The sequence below is a fragment of the Lithobates pipiens genome, unplaced genomic scaffold (assembly GCF_037356315.1).
Source record: "Lithobates pipiens isolate NorthernLeopardFrog02 unplaced genomic scaffold, aLitPip1_a1.2 Scaffold_18, whole genome shotgun sequence".
Lineage (NCBI taxonomy): Eukaryota > Metazoa > Chordata > Amphibia > Anura > Ranidae > Lithobates > Lithobates pipiens.
Genome location: NW_027507758.1, coordinates 193086913 through 193106835, shown reverse-complemented (window position 1 = coordinate 193106835; position 19923 = coordinate 193086913). Strand labels below are relative to the sequence as shown.

General features: G+C 44.0%; 1 protein-coding gene across 1 annotated transcript in view; it reads right to left on the bottom strand.

Annotated features, from left to right (window-relative positions):
• Nucleotides 1-19923, bottom strand: part of RIOX1 (ribosomal oxygenase 1) — a gene marked incomplete at its 5' end in the record, with an annotated part of 155567 nt that overhangs the window by 1127 nt on the left and 134517 nt on the right. The window contains 1 exon segment of the mRNA XM_077486487.1: nucleotides 489-575. Within this exon segment, the coding sequence (XP_077342613.1) occupies nucleotides 489-575 (87 nt within the window).

Sequence of the window (19923 nt, the reverse complement as noted above, 5' to 3'; positions counted from 1 at the left end):
TCACCACACTGCTGGACCCTCCCTTACGAGTGCTCCCGAGCCGCTGCTCTGTGTTCCCCGCTCTCTCCTTATTGGCTTACTGGCTGTGATCAACAGCAGTGGGAGCCAAATGCTCACCCTAATGACTCAGCCAATGAGGAGGGAGAGATGCAGGACAGTCAAGGCTCTCATGCACATCAATAGATCAAGATGGGGCTCAGACAGGTATTAGGGGGGCTGCTCACAGGTGTTTTTTTACCTTGAGCCTTTACAACCACGTTAAAGTGTTAATAAACATAAAACAGTTTCTGTGTACATCCCTTTAAAATTCTGCACTATAGTTGTGTGTAATATAGTTATCAATTTGTTACTGTTACTACTTGCAAATACCTAGTTATAGACACCAACATCTGCTTAATAATTATATAGGGAATCACAATTTGAGATAACTGCCATGAACACTCAATTTTTAAAATATTTCCTAAAATAAACACAAAAACATTATCTACCTTTTCATCGATAGTCTCACAGGGAAGGTCGTCAACAGTCACGTAATTTGGGTAGGAATGCAGAAGATAATCTATGGCATCCACATGCTGAATCAGAATGAATAGGAAGAATGGTAAGTTTATTACATACAGATAAAGAATCTGCACATATTGAATAAAAAAAAAAAAAAAAAAAAAAAATCTGGACTATTCCCCTTACCCTATACCCACACAGGGCTTTAGAATTAATTTTCAACTGTACTGTAGCTTCAGTTTGGCAGTAAAAGTATATTCATTCAACATCCAGTTCCTAAAATGTTTCCGATTTTGGTATGATCTTTGTAATTATTGCTTACCATTATTGCATATTCTCTCATCTGTATTAGATCATAAGCGATTGTAAATTACTATTTCTTCAACCAAAGCTCTTAGCATATTATTGCCAGATTTACATTCATTGTTTGTAGTAGTATAACAAGAAACTATTACTCTGTAAACCCGGCCTTACTAATAGGTGCAATTCACTAGAACAGTGGATTTTTCATTTAAAAAAGTGTATGTTTAATACAACTTTACAATTGAGCATTTACTTAGACGTGATCAAAGTATGCTTATGCTACAGTAGAGGTCTAGAATCTGTCTGAAAGTGATAACTGAATTACAAGACTGGCTACACAGAACTGCAAAATCGTTTAGCATGTAGAGCAATTTCCATATGTACAATATCTCACAAAACTGAGTACACCCCTCACATTTTTGTAAATATTTTATTATATCTTTTAATATGACAACACTGAAGAAATGACACTTTACTACAACGTAAAGTAGTGAGTGTAAAGCTTGTATAACTGTAAATTTGCTTTCCCCTCAAAATAATTCAACACACACCCATTAATGTCTAAACCACTGGCAACAAAAGTGAGTACACCCCTAAGTGAAAATGTCCGAATTGGGCCCAATTAGCCATTTTCCCTCCCCGGGTCATGCGGCTCGCTAGTGTTACAAGGTCTCAGGTGTGAATGGGGAGCAGGTGTGTCCAATTTAGTGTTATCGTTCTCACTCTCTCATACTGGTCACTGGAAGTTCAATATGGCACCTCCTGGCAAGGAACTATCTGAGGATCCGAAAAAAAAAAAGAATTGATGCTCCGCGTAAAGATGGCCTATAAGAAGATTGCCAAGACCCTGAAACTGAGCTGCAGCATGGTGGCCAAGACCATAAAGTGGTTTAACAGGACAGGTTCCACTTGTAACAGACCTTGCCATGGTCCACCTAAGAAGTTGAGTTCATGTGCTCAGCAACATATCCAAAGGTTATCTTTGGGAAATAGCCATATAAATGCTGCGCCAGCATTGCTGCAGAGGTTGAAGATGTGGGAGGTCAGCCTGTCAGTGCTCAGACCCTACGTCGCACACTGCATCAAATTGGTCTGCATGGTTGTCATCCCAGAAGGAAGCCTCTTTTAAAGATGATGCGCAAGAAAGCCCACAGTTTGCTGAAGACAAGCAGACTAAGGACATGGATTACTGGAACGATGTCCTGTGGTCTGATGAGACCAAGAAACTTATTTGGTTTAGATGGTATCAAGTGTGTGTGGCGGCAAGCAGATGAGCAGTGCAAAGACAAGTCTTACCTAAAGTCAAGCATGGTGGTGGGAATGTCATGGTCTGGGGCTGCAAGAGTGCTGCCGGCACTGGGAAGTTACAGTTCATTGAGGGAACCATGAACGCCAACATGTACTGTGACATACTGAAGCAGAGCATGATCCCCCTCCCTTTGTAGACTGGGCCACAGGGCAGTATTCCAACATGATAATGACCTCAAACACACCTCCAAGACAACCACTGCCTTGCTAAAGAAGATGAGGGTAAAGGTGATGGACTGGCCAAGCATGTCTCCAGACCTAAACTCTAGTGAGCATCTGCGGGGCATCCTCAAACGGAAGATGGAGCTGCGCAAGGTCTTCAACATCCACCAGCTCCGTGGTGTTGTCATGGAGGAGTGGAAGAGGACTCCAGTGGTGTGAACCTGTGAAGCTCTGGTGAACTCCATGCCCAAGAGGGTTAAGGCGGTGCTGGAAAATAATGGTGGCCACACAAAATATTGACACTGTGGGCCCAATTTGGACATTTTCACGTATACTCATTTTTGTTGCCAGCAGTTTAGACATTAATGGCGGTGTGTGTATTTTGAGGGGGCAGAAAATTTACACTGTGCTACAATGTAAAGTAGTGAGTGTACAGCTTGTATAAAAGTGTAATTTCTTCAATGTTGTCACATGAAAAGATAATAAAATATTTATAAAAATGTGAGGGGTGTACCTACTTGTAAGATACTGTATATTTAACTGGAGTTTAACAAATCTCCCTAAAACACGCATGAATTTTTAATGTTTCTCGGATTTTAAACCCAAATTACACCCATCTTTTCGAGTTTCAGAGGGGGAACCAAAGAAAGTGAAAGGGTTGACCACAGCAACCATATACAGGTTGACATTTCAAATGGAGGTTTAAAATTGCACTACAAACATTTTCATTTCCAATAGATATGCCAAACTTGTCCTACCCTCTGTGAACATGTGTTTTACTCAAGATTCTTTCTGTGGTTCAAGCTTATGCCCCCAAACCATTAATATAGTGTGCAAATATTGGACACTACAACTAATAACCGATTCATAGGTCCTTTGCAGTCAACAAGACTATTAGAAAACTAACATACTAACATTATAACTTTTTTAAAGAAGAAATAACAGTTTAGTTTAAACTAGCCGCTTATGCTGTTTTGACTAGTGGACCAATGACAGGGCACACTTCGCTGCCCAGGACAAAAAGAAGAGCATAAAAAAACATTGTGCCTCTATTCTTCTTTTTCATCCCTTGCTTGGTAGTATTGTGCATTTAGTCTGAATAACTCAGCATCCCAGCTTTGACAAGATAGCCACTCACGCTTGATTGAGTCCAGATGCACAATCAGGGCTCAAACATCACACATATCCGGCAAAGGAAAGTCCTAAAAAAATAAAAAAATAATAGGTGCTGGAACTATGCAAGCATCTTGTAAAAATATCGGAGGAGCAGAGATAGGCCAGATGGCATGGCCACTCACTAGAAGTGCAGAAGACTCACAGGAAAGCCTAGGAATCAATGAGCTGAAAAAATGGGGACGTGAAGGTCCATGATGTCTACAGAATCCAGAACTTCCCCCTCAGAGGGAGACTTGAACAGATCTGGTGGGTTCAATGTGGAATTTCTGGACTTGAGTGAAGACATTTAAGGCCTTGCGCTCAAAGAGAGGGCACATAGCCCCTTTTTGGTTTGGGAAAATGTGAATAGGTTGGAGTAGAAGCACAGGAACTGTTCTGCCACAGGAACGGGGACAATGCCTTTCACCAAAAGACCCAGCAGGGCTGTATGGAGACTTGCTAATCTGTACAGTGACACAGAAAGCTTGGAATAAAGGAATCAAAGAGTGTTTGTAGAAGCAACAAGCTATAGTTTCATTCTCTGCACAACATCTCGCACCCAAGCAGTATTTTCGAATCTCGGTCGGTTCAGCAGTAACCAGTTAACATATGAACTGTTAATGGTCAGACTGAATCTACCAAGTTGATCAATCAACCAAACTGTGTACATCCAGCCTGAGGGATTCTCTTGTGATTATCGCTAGTGGCTCCTATAGCCCCTAGCAATAATCACTGTCTTCTCCCGGTGGGGATGGCTTTTATGGCCGGGAGAAGACAGTGATTATTGCCTGGTCAGCACTGTCTGTGTTGATGGGAGAATCAAATTTCTTTCCTGCAGGCCCGCCTAACTTTGGAAAGTGGGGGCACACCCTCATGTTGAATATTTATCTGAGGTTTTGAGGACAGAAACTTGTGGGTGGGCTGGGTGCCAGACTAGGGCTTGGCTTTGGAAACTGAGGCCTGGGAGGAACAAAAGACTTTTCTTGGCCTCTGTTCACAGAGTCTTTTCAGCTCTAGGCTTTCTGCTGAGGAATAAAGGATACTCTTGTGGCCAGAGACCACATTCATGGGGGCATTCTGGGTGGCCTTGAAGAGACATCCCTCAAAGAGCATGTGTCCTTTTAAATTGTAGATCAAGGTTTCTCAACCTTTTTATCTGAGAAACCCTTGGCAAAAGTTTGAGATCTCGGGGTACCCTTAACCACTTACCGCCCGGAGCGATAGCCAAATTGCTATGAGGAAGGCTCCAGCCAATGTAGAACTGCTGTTTGTGCTCAATAAAAAGATTTGTAAGAAGAAGCAATCGTGTTGCCGGCATTTCTTGCTATTTTCATGTTCATGGGACACAACAAGCCTGAGTACCGATATTCAGCTCATTACTTTACAATTGTGCGGTAGAACTTGGGTGAGTCTTTGTCTACATTATAGCCGAATGGCTGGCTAATTTTGGGAGGCTCACGCAGCCGGAAGCATCCGTGATTGCTGGGTCCTTAGGACCCAGCGCATCACGAATCAGGTTAAAGAGCCAATGACAGTGGCCCTTTACCACATGATCGAACATAGCACTAACAGCACTGGTGGAGTGCTCTTTGACCTGAAAAGGTGGAACCTTCCTCTTCAAGCCATAAGCTTGAATAATTACCTGCCAAATCCATCTGGCAATAGTGGATTTTGATGCTGACAAAAATCATCTGTTTTTCGAATCTGAGCAGTCGCCTTCAAATAGATCTCGACTTGCTCTCACTACATCCAAAGAATGTAGTGACTTTTCTTCCTTAAAACAGGGTTCTGGATAAAATTAAGGTAAAACAATATCCTGGTTTAGGTGAAAACCTGAAACCACCTTTGGCATAAAGCAAGGATGAGGACGCAATACTACTCTATCCTTGTAAACAATTAAATATGGCTCTTTACAAGAAAGAGCCGCCAACTCTGATACCTTTCTTGCAGAAGAAATGGCTACCAGAAAAACTAGCTTCCTTGTCAAAAGGACCAAAGGAATATGTCGTAACGACCCAAAAGGCTGCTCCTATAATGCCAACAGAACTAAATTCAAATCCCAAGGGTTCAGGGGTGCTCTAACCACTGGATTAAGCCACGTTACCCCCTGTATAAAACTTTGGATCAAAGAATGCAAAGAAATCGGACGTTGAAACAATACTGATGAGGCTGAGACCTGGCCCTTGATAGTACTCAAGGCCAGTTTCATCTCTAGCCCCATTTGCAGGAAGGCAAGAATTCTACCTATGACATACTTCCTAGGATGCCAACCCCTGGATTCACACCAAGAAACATATGCCTTCCAGACTCTATAATAAATGACTCTGGAAGCTGGCTTCCTTGCATTAATCAAGGTAGGTATCACTGAGCCTGAAAGCCCACAATTATTTAGAATGTGGGTTTCAATAGGCAAAATCATTAAATTTAGCATTTGTAAAGTAGGATGGAACACTGGTCCCTGCGATAGCAGGTCTGGATGTGGTGGTAAGGTCCGTGGGTCTCCTACTGCCATCTTTACTATTTCTGCATACCAAGATCTTCTGGACCACAAGAACTAACGACTTCCTTTCTCGCTTGATCCTGCGACGAAGTCAAGATAGCAGAATAGCAGGGAATGCATAAATCAGTGATAACTAATCCCATGGGGTCACCAAAGCATCTGTTCCACATGAGAGTGGATCCCTTGTTCTTGACACAAAGTTGTTGATTTTGTTGTTGAACCTGGACGCAAACAGATCTACATCCGGGATCCCCCATCTTTGGCATATAGCCAGGAAGATGTCAGGGTGAAGGGACCATTCCCCAGGGAACAACTGCTGGCGACTTAGGTAGTCCGCCTGCCAGTTCTCTACCCCTGGAATAAAGATTGCCGAAATGCATGGCACATGTTCTTCTGCCCAGGTTAGGATATGGTTTACCTCTGCCTGGGCTGCCTGACTTCTGGTGCCCCTTTGGTGATTGATATAAGCCACTGCTGTGGCCTTGTCAGACTGAATCCTGACAGGAGATTTCTCAACCTGAATGTCCAGGCCCTTAGTGCTAGACGCGCTGCCCTAATCTCTAGAATGTCGATGGGCAAGGTCCTTTCGGTTCTGGACCATTTCTCTTGGACAGACGCTTCTTCCAGGACTGTTCCCCAACCTAAAAGGCTGGCATCTGTTACCACCTTCCAGGTAACTGGTAAGGATTCCCTTTCTGCAGATTCTCGGACATCCTCCACCAACTGAGGCTCTGGCACACTTTTGGTGGCAAATGCATTGTAAAATCTAGTGCCTGAATCTTCTTGTTCCAGGCTGATAGGATACTGTTTTACAGCAGTCTTGAATGGAACTGAGCATAGGGAACTGCATGAATGAAGCCACCATCTTCCCCAACAACCTCATAGAAAGGCGAATGGAGGGACCCTTGTTTGCCCTGACCCCGTGAACCAGCTCCTTTATGGCGCTGATCTTTGCCTAGGGTAAAAAAACCTTCTTATGGGCTGTATCTATGACCAGACCCAAATACTCTAATCTTCTTACTGGCTTTAAAGAAGATTTCTCTAGGTTGAGGAACTAACCTAGGCATTACAGGCAGCTGACTGTGGTGACCATGCTTTGGTCCAAGCGGCATACTGACGGGTCTATCAAGAGCAGGTCATTCGGAAAGAGGGTGGGGGAGTGGCCGGATGTGTAAGGTGCGGCGGGTGTGCGCGGAGATGTGAGTGAGGGTCTGACAGGCTCTCTCCCTGTGCTTCCATTGCTATGCACACAGTGGCTGGGGAGATGGAGCGACTGAGCGGCTGAGCGGAGCGGCGAGTGGCGGGGCACGGATAAAGCGAGGAGACAGGGGAGACTTCGGAGTTTGCCGAGGGGAGCCGAGGCATTCCGAGGCTCGCCGGAAGTTGCCGAGTCCCGCCGAACCACGCCGAGTCAAGCCGGAAGGACCCGCGGTATGAGAAACACCACGGGATACGCTATGGCCGAGTACTGAGGGTCTCGGGGGACACGCTGAGAGCGGTGAGAGGAGCTGCATATGGCTGTGGAGTGGAGGAGATTAAAATCTCCAAAGGCTTGAGGTATGTGAAGGGGGGATGGGAGGATCGGACGGAGGAAGAGGAGTCAGAATATTCAACAGCAGCGAAAGGGGCTACCTGTTCCCTCTACCCCAGACCCCAGTCCCAGCTGCGCAGTGGTAAGAAGATCTGTATAAGTACACATTAGAGATACGTATTAAGGAAGATTCCAACTTATATATAATGTGGACTGATACTTTACCATCTCTAAACACTCCATGCTGGTTAATAATGGTCAGCCCGACTTGTGAACTATAAAGTATAAGATCTGTGTGTATGCTTGAACCGCTGGGATCTCTCTTTTTTTTTTTTTTCCTCTTCTGAAATCGCATAAGAGAGGTATAGCGAGATATATCCTGTTTACATTGGCCTCGGCATTGAATAACGTTTTTTTTTTTAAATGAAGGAAAAATGATTGATGTTGATCAGTTGATTATCTAGCAACCTAGCACACGGGACTTTCTTATTTGCCCCCCTCCATTATTGCCTTCCCTTCCCCCCCTCCCTTTTACCCTGGATCTCTTTTGAGGTGGTAGGGGAACATTTACTTAACTTCTCTAAGATTCTTTGGACTATAATATTGGCCTCTGGGGTTGTTTCTTTTTATCCTCGAATAAAAGATGGCGAGGCGTCGAGGAGAAGAACATGTGCTAGTGGAGAGTGAAGGAGCCCAGCATCTTCGCTCCTCAAAAGAAAAGAACTTACAAGTAGCACAAGCTGCTGCAGCAAAATTAGAACGGTACACTCGCACATCAGGTCAGTCTCCAACAAGGGGAGAGCAACAGATATCGCTGGCTCAACCTACACATACAAAGCCGCAACAGGGGGGCTCAGGGGACAGAAAAAGCCAGGGCCAATCCTCAGCATTAAATACTACTGGCGCACCAGGTACAAAGAATGCAAGTAAACGTCAAGGGGTAACCCATGGGGAAGCGGAAATCTCTGCTAAGAGTATTATACCCGCCGAGGAGGACCCAACCTTGAGAGAGGTTCTTCAGGCGGTTAATGCATGCAAAAAGTCATTGGGAGAGTTATGCGGTCAGTTTAAGAGTATGAAGGAGGAGATTTCACTGATCAGACAGGACATGCAAAAAGCAGCAGAAAGAACAGCACTGCTAGAAACAAGGATAAGCCAAATGGAAGATGATTTGCACCCAGTGCAGCAAGAAGTTGTTAGCATGAGGAAACAACTAGTCAATCAATATACCAGAGTGGATGAAATAGAAAATAGACTCCGCAGAGATAACATAAGGCTGCTGGGACTACCTGAGGGAAGTGAAGGACCTGATCCTATAAAATTCTTGGAATCATGGTTTATAGAAAAGTTTGGCAGAGAAAAATTCTCAGCATTTTTTTCAATAGAAAGGGCACATCGAGTCCCTTTCAAGCCCCCACCTACAGGGGGTCGTCCCAGGCCAATGATTCTGAAATTTTTCAACTATAATGACAAAGTGGTATTGATGCGAAGGGCAAGGGACTTGGGCAACGTTATGTATAATGATGTGAAGATTTCTTTTTTCCAGATTACTCGCCAGAATTACAGAGACGTAGGGCTGAGTTCTTAGAGGTTAAACGTACATTACGGTCCCATGGGATCACATATGCCCTCTTATACCCAGCGCGTTTGCGAATAGCGGCGCTGGGGGGAACACAGCTGTTTGAATCCCCGGGTGATGTAGTCTTATGGTTGGAGGCTAATAAAGAGTCATTATAGACATATTAGGGGGGTGGGGGAGGAGTGAAGGGGGAAGTGGGATTTCTTATGCTTCACTTTTTGTTACTGAGTATTTTTTTTTTTGGGAGCACGGGGAGAGAGATGAGAGTGGTCTAAATGAGGTATGAAATATTGATAGAAGGGGAGATAAGGGCAAAATCTGTGATAATTCTTGTTACTTGTTTATCATCACTACTGGTGTCTGCACTTTTCTCGGTGGAAGAAGAAGGTCATAAGAGTGGGGAAGGGAAGAATGGGAAGGATGGTAGGGTGGAGTGTGAGAAGGCCATGAGTACCCCCTTGGGGGAGTGCCTAGATAGGTGGAGGGTAGGGGGGGTGGGGAGGGAGGGGGTTATTAGAAATGGGTGGGAAGGGAGAGAGGAAGGATTGGATCAAGTAATTTTGGTGTTAGGGGATTACAAGAAGTTGAAGGTTGAACACTGTATAGAGGGTGCACAAATAGTAGTTAATTCAGAAGTTAACATTATAAAGATGACACAATTATGGGGATTTCATATTTTAGGAGGTTGGGGATGGAGCACGAATAGTGTATCCTCACCCCTCCGTTCACTTTATTGTTTTTGGATGCTGAATGGTGCAGGATAAAATACTTAATGTCGCCTCCTGGAATATAAGAGGCCTGGGGACCCCAATTAAACGAGCAGCGGTTTTTTCAATGTTGAGAGGCATGGGATCGGATTGGCTTGTCTGCAGGAGACACATTTAACAAAATTAACCATACCCCAACTTAAAAATAGGAGGTATCAAAATCAGTACCACTCTACTTATACATCTTACTCGAGAGGAGTAAGTGTGTTGATAGGTACGGGTGTGAGGTTCTCTTGCAGACAGGCCAGTATTGATGAATTCTGTCGCTATGTTTTTTTATATGGTAGTTTGGAGGATAAACCTTATGTCTTAGCAGGTGTTTATGTTCCGCCCCCGTTTAAGATGGAGGTGGTGTACAAACTTATGGACTTCCTGGTGGATAAGGAGGAGGCTCCAGTTATAATGCTAGGGGACTTTAATGAAGTCCTTGATAGATGGACTGATAGATTCCCCATTAAAAGTCAATTGGGAGAGACAGGGTCAACAAGACTGTCACTTCCTGAAGGAAGTGGGACTGATAGACATATGGAGAGTGAGGAATGTGAACGCTAAGCAATATTCCTGCTTCTCAAGTTCGCATTCGACACTCTCCCGAATAGATTTGGCCCTGGGAAATGAGGAAGTACTACAGGACGTAAGGAATATAGAGTATCTGCCTAGAGGGATATCGGATCACTCTTTATTGAAAATAGTATTGAGTATAGGGGAAAAAAAAAAAGAATAACAGCGGAGGGTTGGAGAATTAGCCCATTCTGGTTGGAATTATTGACAGATGTAGAAGAAATCCCAATAAATATAAAAGAGTTCTTGGTATTTAATATAGGTACGGCTCCGGATAATATAATATGGGACGCATTAAAAGCGTTTGTCAGAGGCATTTTGATCAAGCAGGTAGCTAAAATCAAACAGAAAAATAGGAGCTGGGAGGAAAAGATTAGGAAGGAAGTAATAGAGGCAGAGGAGAACTATGTTAAAGACCCTACTTATGAAAAAAAAGAGATATGGTTGAATAAACAGCAGGGGTACAGATCGGTAATTATTAAAAGGGAAGAAAATAAGCGGTTATTCCAGAAGCAATGTCGCTTTGGAGAAGGAGAGAGTGTGGGCAGGATGCTGGCTCAGCTAGTAAAAACTAACTCCCCCCCATCTATAATCCCAGTGATCAAGTCCATGAATGGAACAGTTCTCGCAAACGGGAAGGAGATTGTAGAAACATTTAGAGCCTTCTATGAGGACTTATATAGAGCCCGAGGTCAGAGAAATGAAGTTGAGATGGGTGTTTTTCTGGAGAAAGCGAAACTTCCAACCCTCACACAAGAGGAGAGGGAGGACTTGGAAGCCCCCTTAACCTTGAGTGAGATACAGCAGGCGGTGTTAGGTATGGCCAATCAAAAATCTCCAGGGCCAGATGGCCTGCCGGTGGAGATATATAAAAAATATAGTGATATCCTACTTCCAGAACTACTTAGGACTCTAAAGGGGGCTAAGTTAGAGGGGAGACTACCCGCATCTATGAGGGAGGCGACCATTATTGTGATACCAAAGGAAGGGAAAGACCCCCAAGAGGTAGCCTCATATAGACCAATATCACTTTTATGCTCGGACGCAAAAATTTTAGCTAAGGCATTGTCAAATAGGCTAAATAAGGTAATTAAGAAGCTTATACATATAGATCAGACAGGCTTCATTGCAGGGCGATCAACTAGTATGAATATAAGAAGGGCATTTTTAAACATTCAGGCACCCCCGGTGGGTGTGGGCTCGAGGGCCATCCTGTCTTTGGACATGACAAAAGCCTTTGACAGTTTAGAATGGGAATACTTGTGGCGTGTCTTGGAGGGATGTGGGTTTGGACCCACATTCATCGGGTGGATTAAAATGTTGTATAGTGCTCCCAGTGCGAAAGTAAGAATAAATAAAGAACAATCTGAAAGGATAGAAATGAGCAGAGGGACAAGGTAGGGGTGCCCACTTTCCCCAATGCTCTTCGCTATTGCAATGGAGCCATTAGCGACCGCTATTAGATTAGATCCGGGGATAGCAGGGTTTCAAATGGAAAAGGGTTGGGAGGAAAGGATTGCGTTATATGCGGACGATGTTCTCCTATTTTTAGGGGACACTGATCAATCTTTGGTAAGGGCAATTAAACTAGTGGAAAATTTCGGAGGATTTTCGGGTCTAATAATAAATTGGGGAAAGTCAGAGCTGCTTCAATTAGATAAACCAGGTGTGGGAATTGCAATGGGGATTCCGCAGTTGGAGGTGGTAGAGGTAATGAAATACCTCGGCATATATTTAACAGTGGACCTAGAGCAATATGTTGATAAAAATTTGGCCCCGTTAATTGGTAAATTTAAGCGAAGCTGTGATGCCTGGAGTCGACTCCCACTGTCAGTAGCGGGCAGATGTAGTCTGATAAAGATGATATGGCTGCCACAATTATTATATGTTCTGCACAATGCCCCAGTGTGGATAGGGAAAAAGTGGTTTAAAAAATTTGAGACCCTCTTCCGTTAGTTAATCTGGAGGGGGGGACAGGCGAGGATTCGACTCCAGGCATTGCAGCAGCCAATAGATAGGGGGGGTTTAGCGGTGCCTAGCCCCAGGAATTATTACTTAGCAGCTCAGATGCAACACCTGGTGGGTGGTGATCAGGAGGGAGAGGTTAACCCAAATGGTAAAGCAATGCTGATAGGTGCCCCACATAAAACCATGGTGGAGGTACTAGAGGCAAGTTCTTTCCACCGTAAGGACCCCATAATAAACATGGTATGCAAAGTATGGAAAACGGCAAAAATGATGTTAGGATGTAAAGGATGGACAGATTATACCCCATTATGGGATAATATGAATCTACAAGAAGTACTGTCAATTGGGAAAATTAGTATCTGGGAGAAGAAGGGTATAACCAGGTTAAGTCAAATCTATGACGGTACAACCCTGAAAACATTTATGGATTTAAAAAGGGAATTTGATGTTCCGCAAAAAACAGTTTATCGATACTTGCAGCTCCGACACGCCCTGGCAGCGCAGTTTGGTCCACAGATACCGGAACGGGATAAGATATCCCTACCCCAGAAGATAATGGAAGTAGATAAACCCCGGGGAGTCATTTCCGCCCTTTATGAACTACTATGCAAGACATCTGAAACAGAGACAGGCTTAGTTAAGCAAAAGAAGAAGTGGGAGGAGGATATAGGCGAAATCACAGAGGAACAATGGAAGAGAATATTGGAATTAGGTCCATGGGTATCAGTCTCCCCGTCACAGAAAGTATCACATTTAATGTTGATACACAGGGCCTACTTCACCCCTAAGAGGCTGTTACTATTTGGAAAGAGGAAGGATGCCGACTGCCCTAGATGCCGAGGATATGGGGACCTTATACACATGGTGTGGAGGTGCCCAAAGCTTTTTCGATATTGGGAAGGAATAGTAGAAATTATAAATAAAACTTTTGGGACTAAGCTAGATCTAGACCCCAAAACCTGTATTTTAGGATATAGGAAAATAACGGGGGAGCAAAAAAATACTACGTTGGCAGTTATACGGTGTTTATTTCAAGCGCGGAAATTGATCGCGCAGAAATGGCAATCTGAGAGGGCGCCTCTTTTGGGTGAATGAACCCTAGTTGTCAATGATACAATCTGGAAAGAGAAGACTGTATACATACGCAGGGGAAACCTCAGGAGGTTTGAGAAAATTTGGAGGCCATGGCTGAATGAAATAGGGTACCCACCTGATCAATAAAAAATTGGATGTAGAATAAAGCAATTTAAAAACTATGGAGGGTGAAATTGGAGGCCTGTGTTCAATCTGGAGGGGGGGGGGGGGGGGGGGTGGGGGGGTGGGAGGGGAGGAGGGGAGGGGAGGAGGGGAGGAGGGAGTAATAAAATAGTGGTCAAGTAAAAATAGAAAATGCTGGAATTACCTAACAAAAGAAATATCCGTGTTACCGGTACGCAGTTAACCTGTATCTACTTCATGTAACTCTTGTCTTTATCTCTAATTTTTTTTTTTATTATGAAGTAAAATAAACAAAAAGATTTTAAAAGGAAAGATAATAGTAATAATAAAGGATATAAAAAAAAAATAATAATAAAAATAAATAAAAATGCATATGATGGTTCAGCAGCCCAGCCAATTTCACACAAGTGGTGATAAGAGCAGGTCATTCAGATATGCTATTATTGGTATACCTTGAATCCCTTATATGGGCAGAAGTTTTGGAAACACCCAAGGTGCAGTAGCTAGACCGAAAGGCAAGGCTACAAACTAAAAGATAAGTTTTTCTACTTCGAAACGCAGCTAAATCTGGGGAGCAGGGAAAATAGGGACGCTCTCACCTTGTAGGATGGAGACTACTGATTGGATTTATTCAATGCGAAAATGGCGAATCTTCAGGAACCAGTTTAGAACTTTGAGATCTAGAATGGGTCTGACATCCCGTTTTGGTACTGTGAAAAGGTTTGAATAAAACCCCATCCCCTGCTCTTCCATGAGGACCACTATGATCACTTTTTGCGTCAAAAGTCGGTCTAACTCTCGAAAGAGACTTTTTTCTCTAGAACTTTGGGGACACCTGAGGAAAAGAGGAGATGGGAATTCTCGGAACTCTAGTTTGTAACCTAGAGCTATTGTAGAGACCACCCATCTGTCCCAAAATTCTTCCTGCCAAACCTTTGAGAACTGCTGAAGTCTTCCCCCCACTGGAACGAGCGGGGGTGTCCCTTCATAAAGAGGCTTTAGCGTTCTGTGTTGCGGGTTTCCTCCCCCAGGACTTCTTTGTCCCTGGGGTCAACCCTGAGGTCTACTTCTTAAACCTAACGGTGGAGGCTGTTGCGACTGCCTGGAGGCTGATGCCCCTGGCACTGGAGAAAGCCAGTTTAAATGAGAGATGTTTACTCTTTTTCTTAACTGGTAAAAGGGTACTTTTCCCACTTGATATTTTTTCGGATATATTTTTTCAAATCCTTCCCAAACAGGATTTTTCAACACGGAAGGAAAACCAGCCAAGAGCTTTTTGCATGGCGCTTCAGCTGACCGACTTTTCAACCATAAGATTCTATGCATATGTACCAACCCAAGCGTAAGGCAGTTTTTGTGGTATTTGAACCACCTCCTCTGGTCATAGTGCTGAGCACCAACGCAGAGGTACTATCGAAAAAAATGCACCCACTACTGAGCAATAGTCCAGCAACTGCCACTGCTATTAAGCTCAGCCTGATGCCTAGTAAATGTGCCTGGGAATGCCCGTGTCACCCACTCATATGGCACCCATCCGCTCTGTGTCCCAATGGTGGCGGGAGAGGTGCGGCCCACTGCCGGCTGATGCCATGCTCCTTCTGCCTGGAGTAAAGCTATCCAGATGGGGGGGACATAATTAGGAGAACCCCTCCTTCCCACGACTTTACCTGGAGCTTTGGGCTGGAGGAAGTGTGCAGCTTGTACACAGAGTGAGACTGACAATCATGGAACAGGTACGTGCTCTTGACAGCCCCCGGTGGTGACTATAGGCATGACAGCATTTAATTAAAGGAGAAAAAAACCACAAGAATTTGAAAAATTCCTCAGGAATCTCTCTTACCTTATCCAGCTGCAGGGTTCTGCTGTGGTAACAGCCCCAATCTTCACCATTCACTGTGGGCTCCATTAAAAAAAAAGTCAGGGACTGGAGCCCCCTTTTTATCAGGGGATCCACAGCCCTGGGCCTGTAAAAAGCACCCCGCCAGAAATATGGCTGAAAAAAAAAACAAATACTGGATCCTGGGGTCCAGCTCTCTAAAAAGAGAAGTGTAAAACCTTGTTTCTTCGGACACAAGGCCTGGGTACCATTCATTCAGCCTGGAAAAGACACTTTGAATAGATCCGGTTGCATGGCTTGCCCCAGCAAGGAATATTCCAATGGAGCTCAGCACAGCACATCTTTATTCGTGACCAACACCTAAGACACTTTCTGAAAAACTGAGGTACTCCCGGTAAGGGGAGGGGTTATATGGGGAACTGAACTTCCTGTTTAGGGTGTGCCAGTGTCCATCACCTGAAGGTGCTATATAACCCATACAGTTATTACAGTGGCTCTGTGTCCCATGATGTACGATAAAGTAAACAGCATGTGTCCACGACTACAAATTGTTAATGGGGGGGGAGCGTCGCCTTCAGTGATCAAATGATCAAGTCCTACCTTGCTGTAAGAAAAACCCCCCTTTGGTATATATAAAAAAAAGTCTATTTATTTTTTCAATTTGGCCATTTATAATACATATGTAATTTACCATAAATTCACAGAGACCCCTGTATCCTATCTGCATTATCAAGTAGAAATTGTCGCTGCCCTTTTGTACTCTGAAGACCCACCAGAGCAGACTCCAAAAAAGCCATTTGCCAGAGAAAGTCCCTCCCTGTGAAACAGGTCAAAGACGTCAAAAGAAATGCAGAGTGTGCTCCAGAGGAGGGACACCAGTTTTTATTGTCCCCAGTATCTTTTCCAACCAGGCCTCTGCATAGGTGACGGTTTCTACCGTTACCATACTTCTCTACATTAATTGTGAAGTATGGTGAACGTAATTCTCAATTCCTACCATTTGCTTTCACACCCCTTATGCCACTGCCTGCTCCTGAACTGCCCCTGGCCTGATTTTTCGACCACGCCTCTGCCTGCTATCTAAACTGTACATACCTTTTCCTGCTCCAGAACTTACCCTGGCCTGTTATTCAACCACGCTTCTGCCTACCGCTTAAACTGTACACACCTCTGCCTGCTCTGGAATTGATCCTGGTCTGTTTGATCAAGTTTTTTGCCTGCCTCTTGGACTGATATTTTACCCTGCTACTGTAGTAGTGGAATGCATAATACAGGGGTCTCTCATATGTGAAGGACTCCTAATTGTTTTTCAGAACTTATTTTTTGGTTCTCTTATTCCCAGATTAGGGTCTGGAGACCGGAGGCCTTAAGTGGGGACGCTTCTACCCATCCCCATTCTTTCCTGACCGAGGCCCGATATTTCTGCCTGCTGCCGACTTTCTGCCATCATGCCTGTCGCATGAACTGACCACACCTGTGACTGATACTTGTACTATGGACCAATATTTCCAAAAACTTGAATGGAAAAAAAAAGACAAAAATTTCATATGGGTACAGTGTTGAATGACTGAGTAATTGTGATTCAAAGTGTGAGCACTAAAAGTTGAAAGTTGGCCTGGTTAGGAAGGGAGTATAAGTGTCCAGTGGGCAAATGGCTAAAATTATGTTCACATCTGCAGCCCACAGAACATCGGTGTGATCAGCGAGCTTCTGATCTAACTATTTTTAGAAATAGCATTTAATAGGGATGGTTGAGGCTAGATCATGGTGCCCGATAGCAGCGTGCAGCTGCTAGCGCTACAGTTCCCCAAAGGAAGCATGGTAGCAGTTTTTTTTTTTTGCCTGCTAAAAACTATTTATCTGGTCCCAGGAGGCGCGACTGTGTTGCTGTGGTATACAAGTCGGGTCCCCTCTGCGGCAGTGGTGGAAGAGACTGTGTTCATCTGGAGCGTGGAGTTTAGAGCCTAGAGCAGAGCAGCGTTGAGCAGCACTCGTGGTGTCTGGTTGCGGTGGAGGCAACAGTGAGGTTGTCGGGGGAGGCGTCTCGGCCGGTGACGATACCTGTAACCAGCCTCCTCATCCCTCTGCCTGAGATCAGCCCATCAGGCTGCGGTTTCAGCTGGCCATGGCAGGGTGAAGCAACAGCTGATGTCAGCCACAGTGTGGAAAGCCCAGAAACCTACCACTGGAGCCATGGTTAACCAACCATGGGAAACTCCCTTCTACAGCCAGCATACAGTAAGTGTGTGTCGGTGTCTTACTATTATTGCTAAAGATTAAATACTTGCACACTCTTACTTGCAAGACGTGTAAACTTTAGGAACTGCTTGTTGCATGTATACTATCAGCTTCATTCCGGACACTCTATCCTGCTAAGCCTTCCTGCAAATAGCTGAGGGAAATGCCTTACTGCTTTGGCTGCCCTAATTCCTTTGTTTAAGGACTTGCTCTCTCCCCCTGCTTCTCACCTATTTTGCTAAGCTTGCTCATTGGCCAATTGATGTTAAACAGTAAAGCTTTTAAACTGATCACTAATTCTTTCTTTTTGCCATCTACCTGTCGTCTTTGCCCTGTTGTGCTTGCCTATCTACATACTCAAACCTGAAAAATCAGCTTTAGCAAAGGCAATAAGTTGGTGTAAACATTCTGGCACCTGAGATCTATTCCAGTTTGTTTTTGCTTGTGGGTCCACTTCAAATGAGTAGAGGCCCAGGCCCAAACTACAAACTATCAAATCTTACTCGGTTAACCACTTCAGCCCTGAAAGGTTTACCCCCCTTCATGACCAGGCCATTTTTTGCAATACAGCACTGCGTTATTTTAACTGACAATTGCGTAGTCGTGCAGTGCTGTAACCAAATAAAATTTCTATCTTTTTTTCCCACAAATAGAGCTTTCTTTGGTGGTATTTGATCACCATTGCAGTTTTTATTTTTTGAGCTATAAAACGAAAAAAAAAAAAAAAAAAAACTAGTTTTGAAAAAATATATATTTTATACTTTATGCTATAAAACATGCCCAATACAAAAATGTAAAAAATCTAATTCATCAATTTAGGCCAATATGTACTCTGCTACATATTTTTAGTAAAAAAAAAAAAATAATAATCCTAATAAGCATATATTGATTGGTTTGTACAAAATTGATAGCGTCTACAAACAATGGGATTATTTTAGAAATTTTTTTTTTCCTAGTAATGGCAGCAATTAGCGATTTTTTGCGGGATGTTGCAGCAGACAAATTGGACACCTAGCTGACATTTGACACTTTTTTTTGGGGGACCAGTGACACTAATACAGTGATCAGTGCTATAAAAAAGCCCCTGTCACTGTACTAATGTCTCTGGCAGGGAAGGAATTAACACCAGGGGCGATCAAAGGGTTGTGTGTGCTCCTAGGGAGTGCTTTCTAACTGTGCGGGGGGTGGCTTAACTGGAGGAACAACGAGATCTGGGTTTCTGCTTAGCTGAAACACAACATCTCCATCTTCCTCTCTGACAGAAGTGGTCTGCTTTGTGTACATAGACAGACCACCGTCCTGTGTCTACTGTGAATGATCAGCGGGTTCTGGCAGACATCACGTCCACTGGACCCACTGATTTGCTCCTGCTGTGTCCAATCACAGCTGCAGCGGGTCGCCAGCGGCACACGCGCCCCAGACCCTGTGCACGAAAACACGTACAGGTACATGATTTTGCACAGGAGGGCTGCCCTGCCGCAGAATATCTGAGTGGGGCTATCCTTAAGAGGTTAAGAAAAACACAGACTGGGTGACAGGCAGTGAGGAGGAATCCGCTTCACCTCCAGTAGAACAAAAGCAAAAGAGAACTTGCATGGGAGAGGAGGAAGGAGAGGGGAAACTACACAAATATCTAATAAATCTCAATCTCCCCAGCCTAAAGGCAGTAGAACAGATTCAAGCTCTTTAACAAGCCAACAGCAGCAGATGATGGAGAAAGACCCAGACAACCTAAAAACTCTCCCTACAAAACCAGATATGGCAGATATGATGAATCATCTAGAACAAATGATTAAGGGAGAGCTGACTGCAGTGAGAAGAGACATACATGAAGGGACATACATATCCTGCAACAAGTAGAAGAGATAGAGAAACACCTTGATGAGCACAGGCAGGCTATAAATGGAGCTGTGAGCCAGAGCTGAGCCTGAATGGTTAGAAATAAGGAACATCTGATATAGACTTGAAGAACAAGAAAATGGGAGAACAATTTAAGGATCCGGGGCCTCCCAGAGGCCATTAAAGGTAAAGATTTGTAAGTCACTGTGCGGGGAGTGTTTAATTTAATCTAACCTCCACTCTGTTTACCGCATCTTAATCTTGATAACTGGAAAAAGAAGCCCCCTGACTGGGACAACTTGAAAGAATGTTCCTGGAACAACATTTGAAGCCTGAAGTAGGATACATGGACATAGACTATTTGGGGGGAACTTAGGTGGAGTGGTTATTGCTCACGCGCTTTGCAATAACCATCCCCTATTTTTGGTGGACGAAGCCTGGGGGCCCGCATGAACA